Source organism: Harmonia axyridis, chromosome 3 (genome assembly GCF_914767665.1).
Source record: "Harmonia axyridis chromosome 3, icHarAxyr1.1, whole genome shotgun sequence".
NCBI lineage: Eukaryota > Metazoa > Arthropoda > Insecta > Coleoptera > Coccinellidae > Harmonia > Harmonia axyridis.
The window spans coordinates 23734631-23757867 of NC_059503.1; the positions used below are offsets into that span (position 1 = coordinate 23734631).

The window sequence follows — 23237 nt, forward strand, 5'->3', positions numbered from 1 at the left end:
ACTATTATATCAGGCCCTAAAAACACATTAATATATATAGAATAAAATTCATCTACGACATCCACAAAATACTACCATTTCTCAGGAGAAAATTTCATGAATGTTTGAGTATCTTTCAGAACTATAATTCTAAAAATTCCATTAAAGTTACACCCCAATATCGCTTCCTAGATAAAATTCAAAGAATAAAATATTTATTGTTGAACTTTACCATTCCTAGGTCCGGAACAGAAATAAACTAAGAGTCTGAGAGAAAACGTAATCGCAACTTACCTAAATTCTGAACTTCACATGGCAATATAACAGTGTCACCCGTAACAACCCTAAAAGTGTTGCCTCTTGATATAAATTTAGGAGCAGGTTGGCCGATGAACGGATTTGCTAAACTTTCGTGTCCAGATCCTGAAACAAGTGTTAAAATCAAAGATAGAAAAACACTATACTGAAAATGGATCCGAATTATATAATTCGAATTAATCAAATGCTAAATTGATAATACTGAAACCATAAAAATTAGAACTTTGGGTGAATATTACCATCAAGTATGATCAATATTTCTCGTGTGTTTCGTTTTCAATAAGTTCAATTCATCAAACAGGATTTGTTCAATTTTAAGTCAGCGTTTTCTTCATAAAATTTTCATACGCGCTACAAAAATGGAAAAATAGACTTTTCAGGCGAGATGCAGAGTTTTATCATCAGAAGTAATAGAATTTCCATCTGAATATTTTGGAATGGCCATAAGAATGAGAATGTCAAATGAAAAATTTATGATTATATAACGTGCGTTTATTTAAATTCGTGGTCAAGTGTGCTGTGGAGAAATTATAGTGGATTTTCTGTGATTACAAATAGCGCTTAGCTTTATTACTAACATTTGTTTACAAACTTCGAATTTCGGAAATATATATGGAACAAGCTAAGCGTTACTTGTAATCACAGAAAATCAACTCTTATTTCTCCACAGCCTCTTGATCAGAAATTTAAATGAACGCTCGTTACTATGAATCAAAATTGATAGCTATTATTCTTAAACATCAAGAGCTTATACTCAAGGATTAATATGGAAGCTATCACAATATACAATTATTTCAATAATATCAACATGAGAAAAGATACATCAATCATTTATAACGCCTGGTTATCACTGTTATCAACAATACATAAAATCCGAAACAAGCCAGCCAGCAGTGTAAGGGATGAATAGCCTATTCTGTCATCAATAGATCAACTATCAGTACTATTATACGTATGATGGGAACCAGTTGATTCGGATTCAGAAGGGATTATTTCAAAGAACTGCAACTACTGAGGCTCTTCGAATATGTTACTGAAGGATTTCAGAACTAAGAAGTCACAGGAATAGTGATATTAGATGTTGAGAGTACCTTCAGTCGACCGAGTAAGATGACACAGTATGATGACCAATTGACAAATAGAAGCAGAGCTGCCTCAAGTCTCAGCTCTAGGACCTCTACTGTAAAGCATATATGTATACAAACGACATCCCAAAAAATTAAAAAAATTTGTTCGCCCTTATGTAGATGAAGTGAGAATAGCAGTCAGACATCGACGAATATACATCACACACAGAAGACAATACGAATAACTCGAATACATATGGCCAAATAATTCATTGAATGGAAAATATAAATGAACGGCAGAAAGAGCCAGGCTCTTCTCCTACAGAAAAGGACACTGGGAATAGATGAAGAAGATATGAACGGGAAAATAAAGTCAACTATCTAGATGTAACACTAGATAATAGACTAAGATGGAAAAACCTTATGAAATGGTGTATAAAACGAACTCAGCAATGAACAGACTTTACTTAAAGGAAGAAACAGCCAAATAAACCAAATCAAGAAACTGAGAAAGATGAAATCAATTACAAGACCTCATGGATTAGCAGCAGGGATCTAAGCAGCCAGACACCATATCAAGATACAAGTGACAAAAAATTAATTGTTTAAAGCTGTAATATATATGCCGTGGTTCGTAAGAAACCAAACAGAGACTTAGAATGGGAAATTCTCAAAGATTACTTGAAGAGAAAGATTGAAATAGCAAGTCAACATCCAAACGATGAGCTGAAAAGAGTATGTAGTTGAATACAACCCCGTCGAAGATGTAATTACACTACAAATCTATCAAAAATGACCCAGAGATCAACTACGAAAGAACAGGAATTGAGTAAAACCCAATTCAAATATTAAAAAGAAAATACTCTCCTAAGAAAGACATAGGTATATACAAAGACTATACGACAGAAATCGTGAAAAAATTAAAAACAAAAATCGTCAAAAAGTTGATAGACTAATAGATGCCTGGAACCTCAAAAAACATTAGGTTGGGGTCAGTGAGGTACGTCGTGTTCTTCAAACTCGAACTCCCCTTCTGTTCTACCTTTCATTAGGTTGTTCATCTATAAAGATTCCTGCTGATTAATAATAAAAAACAGTTAGTTCGGAGAAATTCAAAGTCGATTTATAATCTACAATCAAGAAATCTCTGAAGATGTCAACCGCAGTTAAAAGCGAAACGTTAATTTAGAAAGCCCGGAATTATTTGGCTCTTTAATATGATTTTATACAAAATCAAAAAAAAAAGATGAAAATTATGTAATTATCGTGGGTGAAATGATTCCCGCAACATTGTAATTATGATTATGAAATATTAAACATGTGAAAGGAATTGATATTGTCTTGGAATCATGAAAATTCAATTCTGTCATGAATTTTTAATGAAGTCAGATATTTGAGAGATAGAGAAAATAAATAACGTTGAATTTTCTTATCAGAGTACACATTCCGAAACGACAACAACGGAAATTCAAGGTGTGCGCAAATTTTAATGATTTATATAGGATATAATAAAGCCAAACGAGAAGAAAATCTTCCAGCCGTTAAATCATCAGCTTCCTCCTCGTCCCATTCCGCAACGACAAGCTTTCAAGATTCCATTTACCCTCCTCCTCTTAATTCGATAGATATTCAAATTAGATAAGCCACTGTCCATTGTGGATGTCGAAGAAGGAAAGCTGAACAAATAAAGCAGCGAGTTTCTCTTTTAGTCCTGTATCGTACACACCTAGAACCAATGAAACTAGCGCCCTATTTTTGGACAAAGAGCCTAAGGGAGCGTGAAGCAACCCTTCATTTTTCGACCCTGTTCGCAGGTTGTTGGGATATCATTACAACCACTACTTATATCCTTTTCATTCGATGCGTACCGGAGTGACTGACAAGGGGACTTTTTTTTTGGAGGTTTCAAAGTACTGTATTAATGGTTTTGTTGGACAGATGGTCGGTGCTAAATAGATGGACCTTTCTGGAGGATTGATGTTCTAAGGTAATTTTATGAATGGCAAATAATTTCTCATGCAAATACGGTGGAACTAGGTGACCGTTATCTAATGATTATGTTGAAAAATTATCCGGTCCCAATATGCACCAGTAGTATTACTAGTATTATCCAGAGCTGATAATCATAATATATTATGATTATTTGAAGAATAAAAATAATGTCAAATTTATCATCATACCGCAAATTTAAGTTCATTCTTATAGCTACAAGAAAGAAGTTCCGAATCACTTATCCAGTGCAATAGGTAGCCTCAAATAGGAAATATTAGAGTTGAGCGCAAGAATATTAATTTGAAACTTGTTTCTTAAAGCAGAACGAAAATTTTATCAGGGTAAGAATTATATCCCATTGACCATTTAGTATATATTGCAAAATTGGCCTTTACTTGAAAAATTTATCTTTTCTTCAGTGAGAAAACGCTTAAAGCAAATTGTGAAATAAAAAAAACATTCATTCTCCTCATATTCGAACCTATGGCTGCAAGATGAGTATGGTAAAGGGTATGTCTCTTGGCTAATCGAATATGATGGCAAACTTTGTTGTGATTTTCATAATATCACATTTACATTGGAATGATTACTGAAAAATCATACCTCCGAAAATAATTGAACTAAAGCCTTATAGAAAAGAAATATTTCATTCAGTAAAAAGATATTAAAAGTTTGAAATTTCATAATTGTGAGTATTTCTTTTCTATAATTATGAATTTTTTAAAATTCCCTCGATTTTTTGCCTTGAAATTTTATGAATCGTAATCGCTAGGAAAAAATGATGGGAACTTGTCATCTTATTCCGGTGATTTCCTACATTTTCCCGGACACCCTGTATATCAAGAAGTCCGATCAAATGATCGGCCGATAGTTTAGTCTGTAGTGTGCAACCGAGATTTCATTGAATGCTATCAGTTTTCAACACTACCTAAAACTGTTCTCATTAAGGTTAAATCTTCTCTCAAACGATATGAATGGGTACAATACTTGTTTTGTTTTATTTGTCATCCGCTTGCTAATAGAACCTCAAAGCGTTTGCGAGTTAGAAAAACTATCTGTGTTCGGTGTAGGCTTTGTTACTGTGGTCCTATTGTAACTTCATGCTGAGCCTGTTAATTGTTCAACCAGCAACGAATGATTTGACAATCTTTCTGAACCAGTCCAAGGATCAGGAACTAACAGACCGAAAATCGTTAGTTTTTTCAGAGAAAACTTCAAATATTGATGACAAAAATGTTCATAAAATAACGACCGAATCAATTCAATAATTGGAAGTTGGAGCAAATTGATTGAAATTTCGTACCTAAAGCTCGTTACAGTTGAGTGACATATTTGATTCACAATAACGGTGTTTTTAAACTTCAAACGCTAAATGACCAGGCAACTGAATGTATGGAAAATGGTTACTGATTAATTTCAAATGTTATTATTATTTTCAGGCCTTAATATGAAAATCATGTAACTTGATAGAATGTACTTGAATTTTCAACTTCTCGATAAATGAATACTTAACTTTACTTTGAAAAGCTACTACTAGACTTGATTTCAAGTCAAGTAGCTCGAATATCAAGTGAAGTCATGGATCTCTAGTCTAGTCACATAATTCAAAAATAAAGACGATAAATAGTATGTATCGTGTTTTTATTATCATTAAACCATTGACAAGCGTTGAGAAAACCTATGAAACTCTCACAATCATCATACAAAACAACAAGTGAAATACAACCTAATTTCTGAAATTATTAACACTCGTCTAAGAAATAACCGCCAAGGGGAGACCATTCCATTTTGCAAAAACTCTTTTTGGCAAAAACTGCTGCCGGCACCTGGTTTTGAAACGCTCTTTGGATAGCTTCATGTGGTGACCTCTCAAATGTTAATGGGGGCTGGTACTGAATAAGTGGTTCATATCCACTTCACATCTTTAAAGGTGATGATTAGGTCACCTCTACTTCTAGGTTCCACAAAAATGGTAAGTCCCATAATCGATCCCGATAAGATGGACGGCTAATCCCATAAAGTAATCTTGTCGCTCTAAGTTGAATAAACTACAAGAGGTCAGAATCTCACTGAAACATAGGGAACCATACAGGACCGGTAAACTCCAAAATGGTTCTGGCATAATATCGGTACAGTTAACAGGGTGTTTTTGGACTGCAACCGCGAAATGATTTCTCAATCATGTAAGGAACCCTCCCCTCCCTACCCGCAGTCTGGAGAACATCCTCAGACCAAGTCATGCGTCACGACTACACCAAGATCGCTATGACCTCGGACAGACTCCAGCTTGTGACCTCTTATGTTCTCTATGTTCGGTATTGTTCTTACCGAGATGTAGCACCACACACTTATTGAAGTTGAGCGGTAGCAACCAGTCATCCCACCAGGCACACAAAGCATCCAGATCAGTCTGAAGATTAACTGTACCTGTGAGAGGGTAATTATAAATTTTCGTGTTGTCGGCGTAAGCAATCACAGTGGACCTTAATAATAATCACAGATCAGAAACGTATAACACAATTAGAAGAGGACCAAGTATTGATCCCTGTGGAACTCCATCATTAAGAATCCTTGGAAAGGAGTGAGCACCCTCACTGAAAATTCTCTGTTCGACAAAAATGACTAGATCCATAAGAGCAGGTCACCACCAACGCTCAAAATGCGTAACTTGGACAATAGACGTCGAGGAGGAACTCGTTCGAGAAAAGTCCAGATACACAACGCCCAGAAATTCTCCCTCATTGATGGATCTATTCCAGTCATCCACGCAGGAGACCAAATTTCTCAATATGATCCGACCCGGGAGGAATCCATGTTGAGTAGACCTCTATCGAGATCGAAGCCAATGTTCTTTATTATTTATTAAATACCCCTAAATTGAAAACCTATGCGATCAATGACGAAGATCCCTTTCAGCTGCAAAGTACCGAGAAAACCATTCAAATTTGTTCCCTGGTTCAAAAGATATGATAAGATTACATTTGTATCTATTTGTATCTTTATCTACTTTGATCGCCCTATAACTTGGGAACCAGCATTGACCAAAGTCATTTGATTTGTTTTTCTTATTAAGGGTATAAAGGGCTACGAAAAACAGTACTAACATTTGAAATTAATCGGTAACCATTTTTCATATATTCGAGTTCCTGGTCCTTTATTTCAATTCATCATATTCAGTCAGAGTAAAAAAGTATTTTCGTAGTTTTGCTAGTTTTCCATAGTTTCTAATGAATAATGCAATGTTCAATGGGTCCTAAGACTCCGAAAATATTCAAGACCGCGTCCGCTGGTGCGGTATAATGAAATTGCTTCATCATTCTTCCTGCATTTTCCAGCAATTATTCGAGAAAATGGAAATTGCGAAAGAATATGGGCACTTGATTCCGCACTAATCGTCGGGAGTAAACATCAAGGCGGGAGAGATTAATGGAGTCCCCCCCGTTGAAAAGCAATTTCCATAAAATGATTAATGACAATAATACGTTTATTGCCTGATGAGAACTATTTTCAGACTCCCAATGATGGAGCATTTTGTACAATTTTGAATATCAGATACGGAATGGGGTCTGATGGAGTATTCAAATGATAATTTTCGGGGCTAGACCTTCTGGAAGAAGCATTATAGCGTGGAATTTATGATTGATGCTCAATATCTGGATATTCATCTAGGAGGATTGGTGTTTGCTTGACGAAGATTCCATCACGAAGAAACATTATGATCAAAAACGAAATAAGTCTTGAACTAGTACAGAAAGAACTAAATCAAATTAAATCAAATCGAACTTATTTCACAAATAGTTACAAAGCCAAAGGTAAGAACAAATAGTCAAAAATATAGGCTAAAAACACTTGTAATAGAAGAAAGTATCCAGCATGAATACCCATATATTATTATAAACATAAGTATTGAGAATTCTACTGAAATATACATCGGACAGAGACTCTTCAATAGAATAATAAGTCTTCGAAATCATCAAATTTCGGAGGCGTCTCTTGAAACCATCTTCAGTTTTGGAGGAATATCGTCATATAACTTTATGCCTAAATAGCTAGTGGCTTTTTGTGCATTTTTGATGCTATATGATATAGAATATTGAGATCATTCTTATTGCAAGTAGCATATCGATGGAATTCGCCCTTCGTGAAATTATTTGAAAAAATGAACTGGTAATAGAAGGTAAGTATTCTTAAATTCTTGAAATATGCTCTGCAGGAAGTGGTGTTACTAATACCATCAATTTTTCTTATCGCTCTCGCCTGCTTCAGGAAAACCAGATCTGCCTCCAATGCATCACCCCAGATTATTGTGGCATAAGACATACAGCTCTATGAAATAGAGCGAAATACGTATTGATCAAGATGTTCTCTTTGGTAATTTTTCACCCTGCAGAGCAGAAATATTGAAGACTTTAACTTGTTTACCATCTTTTCTAGATTCTATGTGAGAATTGAATTCGAAATTTTCTTGAATTTCTATTCCAAGAAATTTCGCGCTTGCGACACTTTGTGTAGTTCTTGGCCTCATGTCTATTTCCAATTTTTTAGTTTTTCCTAGTTTCAGGAGGAAGCCGTTGGACTGAACAAACGTTAAAAGCATGATAATCAAGATTTGGCTATTTCTAACTAAGTTTATTGCTGACAATGAATTTAACAACTGGTTAGTCTGAATGTTGCTTTATCAAACTTTCGGAACACGGCTTCTAGAGGAAATTCTGGTTTTAATGAATATAGTAGTGGTTCATTATAGTTTCGGCAAGAAACTGATATACAGAAGGGTTGGCATCAACTGAACACCTCTAGATTTATTTTCAATTAACTTGTTCCTTCCGGGATATCAACAAAGTGAACTTCTAATTATAAATTCAGAAGTTTGAAAATAAGATCACACATGAAATCACACTTTGGTATAATATCCAAATCCAAAACAATTTCGAGAAGTGTACTGACTTGGAGCTTTTGAACGCTCATTCATTATTTGTCCTATCCAGGGCGGTTGGAGACAACACAGCTGTATATGGAAATGTATGAAATAATGATAATTGTAATAGAATCGATGAATTTCGGGCATTTTCAAATGGAAATATAAGATGGAAACATAAAAATCAAAACGACAATCAAAATCCATATTTAAACTTTAAATAGTCTAATGATCTAGTAAATCAGCAATATTTGTAAAGGCACGTTGGGATAGTCATCATATTTTGAGGTCTAAAATCTACAACTCATAGATTAGACAGTCTTAACCAATCATACCACCTACTGAAAATTATGACTAATTATAATATTATGTCACTTTCAGGATAAATATGTTTTCTAACGGCATTTGCCCGCATATTGAGGGAAAGTTGGTTCTTGAACTACATAAATGATTATAATGAAGTCTAGCATAACGAAGGTACATAATCTACGCTAATTAGTGAAAATCGAATTCAGATCAATATTCAGTGCTAGTAACTATACATTAAATATTGTCATCCACTACTCTTATTCTCGAACATAATTGAAATTCTTTTTTGAGCTCATGTTCCAGAGGAATTGCGTGTTATCATTCTGCCCAAATATCTGTAATTTTCCAATTTGAAGACGAGTAGAGTTTTAAATGATTCATCGACAGAATCGGAAAATTCCGGAATTTTTCAATTCTGTCGAACAATCCGGTCGAAAAGGCTTCAGTTCAAAAATTAAAAAATGCCCATCCAATCCGATTAAATGTTTCTCAAAATTGAATATCTATCCGTCAGATTTGAATGAAATTTTGTATGTATTTTAAGTTCATCGATAAGGTCAGGTATTTCAAAATCCAGCTTTGTAGTCTTCACATTTTTCTGATCTGATAACTGAATCACAGAATATCTTCAGCAAAAAGGACTTATTTGTTTCGGATTTCCAGTGAGGCATTAAATACTAAGAAGTTATAAAAAAGTTTGAATTTTTGAGTTCATAACAACATTCATTTTCAAACAATTGCGAATTTCAATCCGTAATGACAAATTTAAATGCAGAATGTTCTCCTTTAATGATTTGGTAAGTTGGTAAGTACCAATATGTTTATAATGGTATATAATGAAAAGGAATAAATCTAACCTTCCAAACATACTTTTATTATAATTAAATGCGAGAGTTTTATATACATATTTGCACCGTTACTAACATATTATTTTTTCATTCAAGCTTATTACTTACTATAGGGAAAAACCTTTTTTTTTGAACCTGGTACATACTAGGTTCCTATTATCCGATTCCTTTGAGATATAATTTCATGGAATTGAAATTGGGTATTTAATCTAACTTTTCTGAAGGGAAACAACTTTACCGCAAAGCTGTATTTACTTTAGAAAGTTCGGAGTTTGAGGATTGTGAATTCTGTTTCAATTGGTTGAAAATGATGAACTTCTATATGAACTCTGTAGTGCTTTTTATGAAGGATCGTATACAAGGAAGCTCATATTTAATCCATTATTTCAGCAAATTTGATAATTCAAACATTGTACGCTATACAACTTATTTGAAAATCCATATTCCTCATAAGTTTAATCATTATATGATAATAGTAACACTGGTAAAACTAAAATATAAATATTTGTTCGAAACGGTTTAATTTCTACTAATCTTGATGATGAAGTGCGGTATACTACCAAAGTTGGTAAATGCTGCCGAGAATATTGAATTTATTACCAAATAAATTTGTAGTGAAGATTAATAAAGATTCAATGATTTGATATAATCATCACAAAAAATAAGGAATACAAAAAACAACAAGAAACACCCTGTAGCTTGAAAGCAAAGCGTTTGCGGGCCTATGTTTAAAGGACTTTTGTCATAAAATTATCCAAGGAATCCCTCCTTTTCCCTTGTGCCTCTAATTTAGGAACCCCATGTATAGGTAGATAATGGATTAGGTGAATTAAACATCTAACGATTTCAAATTGATCTACATATTTATGTAGGGTTTCTTTTCAGATGGCCTCATTACTTGGTGTTGTCGGAGCATGTCGCTAAAATGAACTTAATCAAAATTTGCCGCTTTTTCCTAAGATATTCAAATGGAAAAGGTTGTAGTGGGAATATATCAATTTAAAAAAATTCTCCTCATTGTTGCAATTTTTATAGTGACATATAATACCTATCTCGATATAACGTGCTATGGAAATATGTATGTCCATAATAATTATAGTTATCAGACAGTTTTTTTGGAAAAATATGGGATAAATGTATTTATATTATGAACAGTATTAGCGACTCAGAAGTACTTACTCTTCCAGAAATATGGCAAAAAATATTGATTGTCAGATTATGTCAGAAATGTTTTGTTCGCATTGACAATAATCATTTTGCTGCCTAGACAGGGAAGTCCTTACTTTGCTACCTAGGCAAGAAAAATAATACTTTGCTGATTGATCTGTGTCTGCTAAAATAATATCTGCTGTCAATTAGAGAAGAAATAATGAGATCATAAAAAACTATGTGAATCACGAACGTTAAGATGTTAACGATCTTAGAAATAATTGAAGTCGCCACTACGCTACACGTTTTTGATACTCAATAATATAGGTAGGTACTAAATTAAAATCACAAAAATCAAATTCACTACTGACAATATCCAGCAATATTTGTGTTATTCTACCCCTAGATAACATTATCGCATAAGTACTTAAACAAAACTGGAAACTCAGAAATACCTACTATTCAATGTGGAGAGCTCAATTTTCCACAGAGCTCGAATTATAAACCTGCATTCAGCACAACCTCTACTGGTACTTCAATATTTCTGCCTCGATAAAAAAAGCAGTAATTCGAATTCTAATTTGGAAAATGTTCGCGCAGAACGGCTGCTCCTGTAGTTTCGTCGTTTCCGATATCTCCCCAAAATATACGGCCCTTTCCTACGGGAGATCCGCAGCACTGTCACACAGTTAAAAACTTTATTTATGAATACGATAACACAACTATTGCAACTCGAGGGAAAACTCCAGCTTCATTGTTCCCAGTTTCTGGGATAAACGCGGACATTTGATAGGAGCATTCGCTCCCGTTTGAACTAAATGATGCAGGATAAAACTGTTCGGTAAAGTTGAAGATATTTGAATAATTTGAATTAGCATGGCGCAGTAGTTCCATTTTAACCAACTGGGAATTCGTCTGTTTGTTGCATAAACTAATGGCCCGAAGTTTTAGAAGAAATCTAAAATGGATCTATATTCAAGGTGTTCGGATTTAATGTTGTTTTATTTCAAAATGTGATTTTAGATGTTGAAAAACTTCAAGTAGGAAATTTTTAGGAAGCACTTCACAATATGACCTAAAGACTCTTGTATTTTAACTATTATTCAAATTCAAATGAAATTTAGTGATCGGAGTTTATGGATATTTCGAATTGTTTGGTGTTAAGAGGGATTACAACCACGTGGCTTTCCGCGTATCATTTAAACATTAGGTAACCATTAATTTCTCCTCTAGCCCTCATGCGACGACCAAACTTTGTAGGGTGTACGAAGTTGTACATTCACTTTAGCTTATTTCTCTTTACGAAGCATATAATTAGAGACGGTGCTATACGACGATCGATTACTTTTTCCACACAAAAGTATAGTTTTACCTCTTTCGTAATTCAAATTTTTTTCACGGATATTTCAAAAATATATATGTGATCCGTACATTGTACATATCATCAAGTCTTTTTCGAAAAACGAAAAGCTGCCTTAATTTTTTTTTCATTCCCAAATCAAAAATATTGTCACTCAACAATGAAGATTATTGTTCAGAGAAATTATGTGAAAACTCCATGAAAATAGGTGGTTGTAAGAGTAAAAATCTAGTTTTGAACTGAGCAGTCACGTGAGGGTTTGCCCCTCTGTTTCCCCCCTTAACAAAACGAAGTAATTTATTCGGTAATTTTCAAGATGTGGAGAAAATTGAGGCATCTTTCATAAAGTGATCTGCAATGAAGTGAATGAATTTTCAAAATACTTTCCTGAAGAAAAAATGTACACATAGATATGAATTTTAAGCAGGAAGTTTCTCGAGAAAAGATTATATGATGCATTTCCTCATAATCACTGATTTTTCATCTCAAAAATTCAATCCATCCAATAAAACAAAAATTTATTTTAACCAAATTCTAGAAATTGAAAAAACAATGGTTTTTGTTTTGGATAGAGCATATGCTAATATAGAAGATGTGGACCAATGACCACCTCAATCTCCCGACTTGACACCAATTGGTTATTTCCTCTGGGGTCATCTGAAGACAATGAAGTATTAGGAACCAATCAATAACTGAGAACAACTTATATCACGAATAAACAAAGCATGTGAAGAGATACGGAATAAAACCAATTTCAAACACATCCTAAGGGTGAATTAAAATTAGAATTGGCATTTTCATGTGGAATTTCAGAAAATATTCCTTTCACAAACTCGACTCTTTAATGTCACCCATCACAAAAAAATGGGTTGACTGTTTCGAAAATACCCTTCATCTCTGAAACGAGAGTGAACTGAGGTGACTTCAAATATCATTTACTAATTCACCCAGATGACATATCTCCACTTGGGGGTTATTCGACTGTTACCAGACATCCTGCATGTTTATGTTTCTTTAAATTCAGAACAAGAAGATTTGATGAAATCATTCTACAGCAATCACAAAATATGGATATTCATATTCGTTATGCCCTGTTGATCACTAATCTAAGCTAATACGTCACGTTTCAGTAGATAATCATCACACGTCGAGGTTGGACTAGGAAACAGTTACGTCCAAGCTTGGATTGTAATATAACTCGATATTGTACCTATATCCCTAATTATTCACTGCGTGTTTGAAATGTGAGCAGTTGTCTGATTTTGGCATCAATACTGAAAAGAATAATAGTTAACGTGATTACTTCTATAGACTAACATATCCGTGTCAATTTGATTGACATTTATATCTCGAAAGCATTTTTGAATCGATATAGATGTAATTAAACCCTTAATATCTTTTGTATTGAATGTCAATCTTTATTCGAAATGATGAGCGATTCTTAAATATAAAATGTATATGAATAAAATAAATGTATCAAACATCCAGTCAAATACCAACAGCATTATGATACCAATGAATAACTTGAAGATCAAAGTACTCCCAATTTATTCGTTGTATTCTAAGAATAATTTGCTCCTTTCTTTTCCATCTGAATATTAACAATAAACTCTATTAAGCTCTAAAAATTATCGAAAACTAAAGCTTCTTATTATGTAGAAAGAATCAGGAAAATCCATTCATTTCCTAATTCAAACCTAGCTCGAGATTCATGTTTAAATTCAGACATAATATTTTTCATAATGAAGTTTCCTAAGTTTTATCAAACGAATGTACCTATATCACCCACACTTACAACATTCTTTTTTGTAGAAATTGAATGACAATTATTTTATTCCCACTTTCAATTATTCAATACAATACAACAATTGTTTCGCTACACAGTAGCTTCTTCAAATATTTTAGATTTTTGAATAACAGTTATTCAAAAATGTTAAATATTTGAAGCAGCTACTATTTAGTGAAACAATTGTTATATTAAAAAATTAAAAATGTAAATAAGATAACTGTCATTTAAGTTCTATTGAAATTAATTTCCATCAAGTGAAGACCGAATCAATCGAATATTCTTTTTTTCAGTTTTGAAATCAAGTTTCTACCAGTTCTACCTGATACTGATTTAAAAATGAGGAATATGCAGAAACAATAATGCATAATTCGAAAGTTAAATCTCAAATAAATAACTCCAACTTCAAACTATCACTTGCTCTAAATGTTTTTATATTCAGTATAAGAATCCCACATGAATTTCTGAACATTCTTGGAGAAATACACGTGGTATATTCGAGAGTAACAAAATACGTGATTATGAAGCCACTAAGAATAGAGTTAACTGAACTCTTACTCATGGAATCTTCATTCATGTTCAACACCGTTTCAACAACTTTGACATGTCATCATCAGAAAATGAATGTTTCGTAAATAGGAGTGTAAGTAGTTTCTTCAACCTAAGTTGGCTACTGTCAGCCAGTTACCCACTTACAGTTATTCATTAATTAATTTGCTCCCAAAATATCAGGTATATTTGATTAGTTGAAAATATTTATTGTTATTCATGACAACTATCCCATACAAATATCAAAAATTAATAGATAGATAAATAGATAACTGTCCTTTATTAACACTATCAAATAGCCACCGACCTAACCCCTGCAGCCAGAAAAAAAAATTCAATAAATTTATCAATCCAAAAATTTTTTTTAATACAAAATAAATAACCAACTCACCACTATTAATTATAGCTTTGGTTTTCCATATTATACCTAAGAGAAGAAGCACAACAATCCTATTCATTTTCAACAGTCTACAACTCATCACAATTCGCTACGAAAAAAAAAATTACTTCGAAAAGAGCAAACTTTCTGAAACACATTTTTCCCGCTAAAAGTATTCAAGGATCACATCTCGATAACGTTCTACCATCCTACATCGAATCGTTAAATACCCATATCCATTCGAAACTCGAACAATTGGAATTGAGTTTTCCGAGAAGTTTGCGCTAGTCGCAAAATATCGCATTCATAAAGTTTGAAACTGGGGATGTGTGGAACGGTGCTGCGCTCTGCGCGAAGTCCGACGAACTACTGAGTTGAATGCGAAGGGGATGGTTTCAAACGACCTCGTCCCTTCGAAATGGCATCGACATTGTGTTAAACGGGTATCGCGAAATTTGAATCCGCCACCACGAAGTAGACCGAGAATGGGAGGAATCGAGGATAGGACCGTTGTTCAGTGGGGAAAAAGGAGGGACTTGGTAGATTGCTGGAGAGCTGGTGAGCTCTCGAAAGGTTAGGACATTCATTTCTAGAGTCTACGTTCCTTCTGATTGTCTTCAGGAAGAGGGGTGTAGGTTAAAAGGTCAATTATGTCCTTCATGCGGTTTGTATGCCAGGAGATTTCAGGACTAAGGGTTGGCTAGAATTGATAAGATAAGATAATTTTATTGTGCTATTTACAAACAATCTACAAGTTTGTTTACACTCGCCAAAATAATTTAAATATAACATTCATGTACAAATTAAATAATGAGAAATATAGAATTAAAAACTCAAATATGGACGGAACAAACATATAAATATTGTACAAAAATATATATACACATATAAGATATAGGTGCATATATAAAATATATACACACACATACATAAACTGTGTCTGTTGATTATGGAACAAATTCATTTTTAGCTAAACATACCATTTTAAGGAATAATCCTGAAACACGTCGATTTTTATTTCAATTTTTATTATTTTAAAATATAATCTAATATACAGGGTGAATAACTTTCGAGTAATGACGTCACCGTCATTTTTTTAAATGGAACACCCCCATTTTGTCTCAATTTTCCGACTACTCTAGCCGAGCTGATTCCAAAAATATATCACATGTTGATTCCAATTGGTACAGGGTGGACAAAATTAATAAATTAAATCTAAGCAATAATTAAAACATTCACGAATACCAAAAATATTGTAGTACTTAACTATCATTGAACACCAATAAACAAATAATGACATTTCACAAAAAACATTTTCTGTCTGCTAGACCATAAGTAACAAACATGTTTGGAAACAGCTCATTTTCATTAATCTAAAAATGGAATAAACTGTAGTTTATTCCATTTTTAGATTAATGAAAATGAGTGACATTCAAACCAATTGCCGCTAGACAATAAGTATTTTTGATAATATTGTTAATTTAACTAATAAAGAATGTTACGCGTTACTTTATGAGCACACACAAAACTATTGTATTTTTGTCGACCCTGTACCAATTGGAATCAACATGTGATACATTTTTGGAATCAACTCAGCTAGAGTAATCAGAAAATTGAGACATAATGGAGGTGTTCCTTTGAAAAAAAATGACGGTGACGTCATTACTCGAATGTAATTCACTCTATATATTAGATTATTATTTTAAAATACGGTAAATTAATATCAAAAATCGACGTGTTTCAGGATTATTTCTTAAAATGGTATGTTTAGCTAAAAATGAATTTGTTCCATACTTTACAGACACAGTGTATGTCACAGTAGCGGTGTAGTGCCCGACTCCAGGAATTCATCAAGTGAGTAAAATGCTTCACTCTCTAAATATCGCAGCACCGCTTCCTTGAACTGTTTCAAGGGCAAACATCGCAGATCCTGAGGAATTTTATTGAAACATTTACATGACATCACGATATAACTCTTTCTCGACTTCTTCAGTCTCACATGTCCCATGTTTTTGATTACTAAAGAAGAAATACTGCAAATGTGCTAATATGTGATTCTATGAAAATAAATGAGATTTGTTTTGATATATTCTATTCATTCTATAATAATTTTAAGATTGAATGAACTCTCAGTCCATATTATTGAAAGTACAACTATTGAAAACTTTGATTGTTACATTAGAATGCATAATTAAGTTTGAAGTTATCATATCTCATTTAAATTAATTTGAAGATTAATTGATAAGAGTAGTTTTTCCTCCACGATTTCGTGCCAATAATGCATCCCTGCCTTGAATGATACTCCAGGTATGAAGTGGTTACGTTTGTAGTACCTTTACCAATTGTATTTATGATGGGAACGTTCAAATTTTGACTACTCGATGCAGGAATATACTAGCCAAGATTTCAACAATATCCAGTTTTTTCTGTGCTGAAGCTTCTACATAACTTTCAGCAAAAGAAGATCTCTTCCATTCTCCATGTCATTCCAAGGATATTATATCTTCTCCTTTATTTGGCAGGTGCGAGGCAGATAATTATTCATAGCATCTGCATGCACCAGAATATCTGATAATCAATATTACCTGCAATTTTGTTCCAAAATTATTGACATGTCCTACTATATGATGACAATAAGTGTCGCTATTTTTAGTCAAGACATCATACCTCCGATAGGAATACATAACACACCCATAAATGAAAATCGAAGGAAAAGTCAATATCCTCAATCTTTTAAACTCCCTCCTACAATCATTTCTATAACACAGACCAGTCACAATGCGTAGAGCTGTCCTCTGCAAACGGAAGATCCTTCCACGACCCGAACAATTACCCCAGACAATGACACAATATCGCAAATGCGATTCTATCAAAGAGTGATAAGCAACTTTGAGTATTCTACCTGAGACATCACCCGACAAAAAAAGACGAAGATATTTCTTACAAACTTGCCTGCCACAATGTCCACATAATAATTCCAAATGAGACGCGAATCCAAACTGATTCCCAAGAAACTTACATGGTCACCACTCACCAGTATTCTCAAAATTGAAACTTCTCAAACTAAACACTGTTTTTTCTACATTGCAGGTCAACATGTTATCCAAGAACACCGTGCGCCCCAATTTGTCTAGTCTCGCTTCACTGTCAGCAGCGACAGACAAACAGGAGTCGTAAGACTCGTAAGCGCACGAAATATGCTCGTTAGATCTCATAAAATTTGAAAAATCATTGATATAAATGAGGATATCATTTTGTTAGATTATTTACAAAAATCATTTTTGTGCACCTTATTTCAGCTTCCAGGAAACAGCAAGTTATCATCAAAATATCTTCAAGTTGCGAATTTTCAACCGAATTTAGTCATTATTGATTGGATTCGATTCATTGATGAAAAATTCGGTGTCAAAATCAATGCTGTATGCTCCTCTCAAGCTTGGTTTGAATTAGGGAATTAATGGATTTTCCTGATTCTCTCTACATAATTAGAAGTTTTAGTTTCCAAGAGATACTTTGGAGTTTAACGAAGTTATTTTTTAATATTTCGAATGAGAAGGAACGAAACAAAATGGCTTATCCATCTATAATATACAGGGTATTCAATTCGACTATTAGCAATTTTTTTTTACAATATTCACTGAATGTATCCCTTTGAAAACATAGACATAGACATTGGACGTCTAACTTTTAGGTAATACAGAGTGATAAAGTTTCGAGAAAAAAATTTTACTTTTTCCTAAGTGAAATCAGTTGCTTTGTCCGACTAAATTATTATTTATTACTAAACGAACTGAATAGCAGAAAAACACAATTGAAATAGACAGTCACTTGAGCTATTTGAACCTGAAGTAGAACAATTTTATTTTTTTTTTAAATGGAAACCACACGTCGGTAAAAATTTTAAAAAAGTTGCGGAGAAATATATAAGAATTCCAAAAATAAAATTCATTTTAACATAAAGCAGTGGGGTACAATTTTTCTCCCCAAAAATAGTTCATGCAAAATTATTACATTGTTTGCACATCAGAAAATGCATATTGATGCATAGAAGATGTAGCAATAATAACCGCAATAGTAGAACAGTGGTTACAAAGAATGTTTTTTCTCGAAAATTAAAACATTAACGGCATTCGTTCATATAAAGTTTTTTCTTGAAATAGATTCAAGGCTCTACCCCTTTATTATTAGCATGTCTTCAAGGCATATACTGTTTATTATCATATAAATATTAGGTGTCCCAAATTACCTTATAGCGTATTGGTTTTGTACACAACTATCAATTATGTATTTCTTACAATCTTCTCTACCTGTTCATATCCACTATTACTATTAGGTATAATCCTGACTTCTCAACACTTCAAACTCTTCGGTTCACCTCCTTAATCTAGGCCATCCATATTTGCTGGGCTCCTGTTCTAGATTTCGCCTCTACGCTCGCCTCTCAAATGCGTATCACCTTTCTTTCTGTTCTCATTTATTTGTAAAAGCCCCATCCAACCCAAATGTCTCTCTTCTTGACAATCATCAAAACTATGAAACTTAGATATAAACTTTTAAGTTCATAAATAATATATCCCGTATTCTATTTCAAGCACCATAGTTTCACATATTTCATAGCTTCATTCATATATCTAATAACTATTAAATAAAGTTTTTGACTTTTGTCTGTATGAAAACTCTTTAGTTGATAAAAGGTTTTAGATGCGGCCATTTGAATAATTCCCTTTCCAATATGGCTTTGAGGACAGGGGATCCACGGAGGACTAATAAAAATGATTTGGTCTAGAGTAGGCAAAGGGGAAATGAAACCAGGATTGTGACCAAGATTTATAGAGGTGAGAGCTTTCTGTTCATAGTCACGATATCCGATAATACGATGATCCTTAAATGCAAATATTGGTTGATTATCTTAAATAAATTATCTTTCTAACACATCGAGATTACATCCCGTGATACCAACTAACCAACTTGCCAGCACTGAATGATAATTTTATTGATCTATCAACTTTACGGATCTATCAGTTATGTAGATCAGCTGACTTACATCTTATATCTTAAAGGGCATCTCTTTATAATTGTGAGATATAGACATCAGCTCTGAATTCCTCCAGAGGTTCTTATTACTGAACTTTCATTCCTGAACTGCCGATTCGTAGCGTGCTTTTCCAAACTCACCAAGGGTTAATCCAGAAGTTGTTACACTTGCCATTTTCTGCCTTCAATACCCATATTAGTGTAACTTCGTTGCCTCTAGTAATAAGATTACATGATCTTCAGGTTGTCATGAAAAGCTGTTTCGATATCACCACTCCATTCAATTTATACCAGGCCTGGCGCACAGTCAGTACCAAACTACTCTAGTCACCCGAATTTCATAGTTGCATCTGAAAATATCAAAAGTAAATCTACATTGCGTGAGACAGCGATGGAGCTAAAGCTATACGATAACGATACATGAACATTTGTTCATGAGAAAGCTTTGCTCCTGGAAAATAACTAATGTATGCACTCAACCATATATTCTCCACCATACTTCAAGAGATTTTCTTGTCTTCAGTTTTCTGATGGAATATTTCGCTGTATCTTCATTCTGCAGTGTTTTTGTGGTGCCATTCTGGCTCGACTTCCCTTAAATTTTCCTCCTGTAGTCTGTATAGCTCTCTGAAATATTCATACCATTTTGTGCTTTTTATTGATGGTATCTGTACGTATTCTGTTTTTTCCTTCTTCTGATTTCGCAATGTTTTCCAGATATTTCTTTGAGCTCCAAATAAATCGTGCTCTATGTCCTTAACATACTTTTCCTACAACTGCTATGAAAAGTAGCGTATTTTTCATAGCTTACTCAATTTCAAAACTATATGTATTGCTCATACTGTGGGAAATATTATTTCTCACGGCACTTTGCCCACACCTCGCTTGGTGACCAATGAAATTGGGCTTTTGAGTCGTTTCTATGGAAACGCAATAAATTAGCACAAACTGTCAACGAAGGCCATTTTGATTTGAATCAAGGCCATTACTTGATATTGGAATTTGTGCAGTTGTAAGAAAAGTGTAGTGTGCAACATGTGGAGAAAGTCCTTTTCTCGCTCGTGTGTTTGCGGCACTCGCCTTTCAGGCTCGTGCCACAAACTTCCACACTCGCGTGAAAATTTGGACTTTCCCAACTTGTTGCACAATATACTTTTTTCCAGTGGCCCTCTCTGATTTTTCTCTTCATTTGAAATTTTCTAATAATTCAAATGATGACAACCGTTTTCTACAAATGTTACCACTTCTTTATTATAGCTTCTCGAAACTCGTCAATCTGTTCTGCCGCACCCTGTTAATTCATATCAATATTGCCAAATTTACATTAATACAAATATAGAGGTGCAATTATTGAGATTATTCTCCCAAAAATAGACACCTATATCATTTGATTCACCTAAGGAAATAAACCAGAAATTCCTCACTTCGAATGTTCATTACTTTGTTTAGTTCCAGCAACACATCTGTACCTACCACCAAGAGAACTCTAGACAGTTTCACGTTATTAGAATTCCAGGGAGACGTTTCCTTTTTTGCCCCTGAAAAGATATCTGCATAACAATTCAGGCTGTTTGAGGTAGGAATGCTAAACTTTCGAAGGTGGGAATAATTGCGTTCGCTCAGTTAATTAGCTACAAGTAGTACATACCAGCTTCCACGCCATTGTACACGCTGCAAGAATAGGCATGGGCCAAAGGGTAGAGCCGTACCGGGAGCGGCTCTGTCCTGCTTAATACCGCCAACATTGTATTATACCACCGACATTTGAATTCACTATCTCTGTAAGCATAAGCCCCAATTAACATCCAAGAAATGAATTCTCCATTTCCCGTTCACTGAATCTTGAATTCGAAATTCGGGTCTGAATAAACCGATTTCATTTCTGATGCTTTCGCAATTTAGTCCACCAAGTGAAATGTTATCGAACAAATGGGAGCGACGAGAGATTCCAAGAAAACAGGAACAAATGTAATGATTGAGCCATTAAAGACCGCAGAACTGTATTCAGTCGATTGGTATTAAAGTACTCAAAGCTGCTCATTTAAGTTTATTATTTTTAATGATAAATTAACTGCGATGTTAAAATTTCATATACCTGGAGATGTTATTGTCACTTTGACATCGATAAAAAAGGTGCATCCTTTTTTATCGAATAAAAACTTCTCTTCCTCAATATCTAGTAAAAGTGTCAATTAGTCTGTCAGATTTTTGAATTTTAAACATATAGTGCATTCTTTTTGAATCGGTGTGGTAATTATTTAACTTTGTTGATATAAAAACCCAAAAGATGAATCTATACCGCAAGCTACAAAAATCTACATCCATATATTCTGTCGTTAATTTATCTTGCCAAAAAACACTCGAGCTTTTCTTTTATCAGATAAATTTCTCTTTAACTCAAAGTTTTGCCAATCACTAGATTTGCTCGAAAAACATCAGATAAAATCGTGTTTATCATGTCAGTTTTTTTCGTAAAATTAGTGATTGGCAAAACTGTTTCGTTGTAAAGAGAAATTTATCCGATAAAAAAAAGCTCTTGTGTTTTTACTGTTGATGAAATTTTAACCCCATTCATATTATCAAAGTTTACATTTTAGAATGTCTAGAATCCAAAAATTGAATCAAGAGCTTTTCTCAGAAAGTATTGAAGCATTCTACAAGGAATTTGAACAATTGATACATCGCGTTGACCCTCCTAGCTCAATAATACGATACATTCATTTTTGAAGCAAAAAAAGGGAAACCAAATCAAAACAATACGTAAATTTGAAATTGAAAAACTTTACTGCAATAAGGATACTGAAAACAGTTTTTTTTTACCGCAAAGTCCAAGCACTTTCAGTTCTAGTGTTATGAATTTTTGAATGATACAGGGTGATTCAAAATTCAATATCAAGTGGCATATTTTTCAGGTCAAAATAAGAAGTTTTTTCTCAAACATGTGTATACATGCAGCAAACGCTTCATTAACGAACTACAGAGCGTTAAAGTTTCCATTTTTTTTAGTTTTTTCTTCATATCTTATTCAGTTTTTGAGATATAAAGATTAAATATGAAAAATTTTATTATTTTTTTGAAGGTTTATATTATCCAGTATGCCTAATGAGTAATGATTGTAACAAGCTTCAGAGACATATTTTTTCAAAGGTCTTTTTCGCTGCTTAAACTTTTTTGTGGTTTTTCGCTGGTAGATTCTAACATTTGAAATTAATTCATTATTTTGTTGATTTGTTTTTTTACATAAATTTTTTTGTTATTTGTAATTTTCACTAGGCATAAACTTCTTGAACACAATCATGTATCATTCTGTTTTTCAAGTGAAATGAAAGAAATTATAAAATTTAAAAAAATTATTGAGCTACACAAAATGATTCGGGTCATTTTTATTATCTACATCTACAACTAAATATGAATTGAAGTTCAGTACTAACAAATGTGATAATAAACTGTGCATTATCTGTAGACAAGAAATTTGCAGATAATGAAAAACTCTCAAGCATATAAAAATAATCAGAAGCCTTTTTTCGGAATAACACTCCAGCAATGTGA

The 23237-nt window shown here is 33.5% G+C and overlaps 1 protein-coding gene across 1 annotated transcript in view; it reads right to left on the minus strand.

Moving 5' to 3' along the window:
• Nucleotides 1-15112, minus strand: part of LOC123675620 (MAM domain-containing glycosylphosphatidylinositol anchor protein 2-like) — a 158888-nt gene extending 143776 nt beyond the window's left edge. Inside the window, exons 1-2 of the mRNA XM_045611053.1 lie at nucleotides 14667-15112; nucleotides 274-402 (exon numbers count right to left, since the gene is read on the minus strand). Coding sequence (XP_045467009.1) covers nucleotides 274-402; nucleotides 14667-14754 — 217 coding nt within the window. The 5' untranslated portion in view covers nucleotides 14755-15112. The remainder of the gene's footprint in view (nucleotides 1-273; nucleotides 403-14666) is intronic.
• Nucleotides 15113-23237: the final 8125 nt, after the last annotated feature.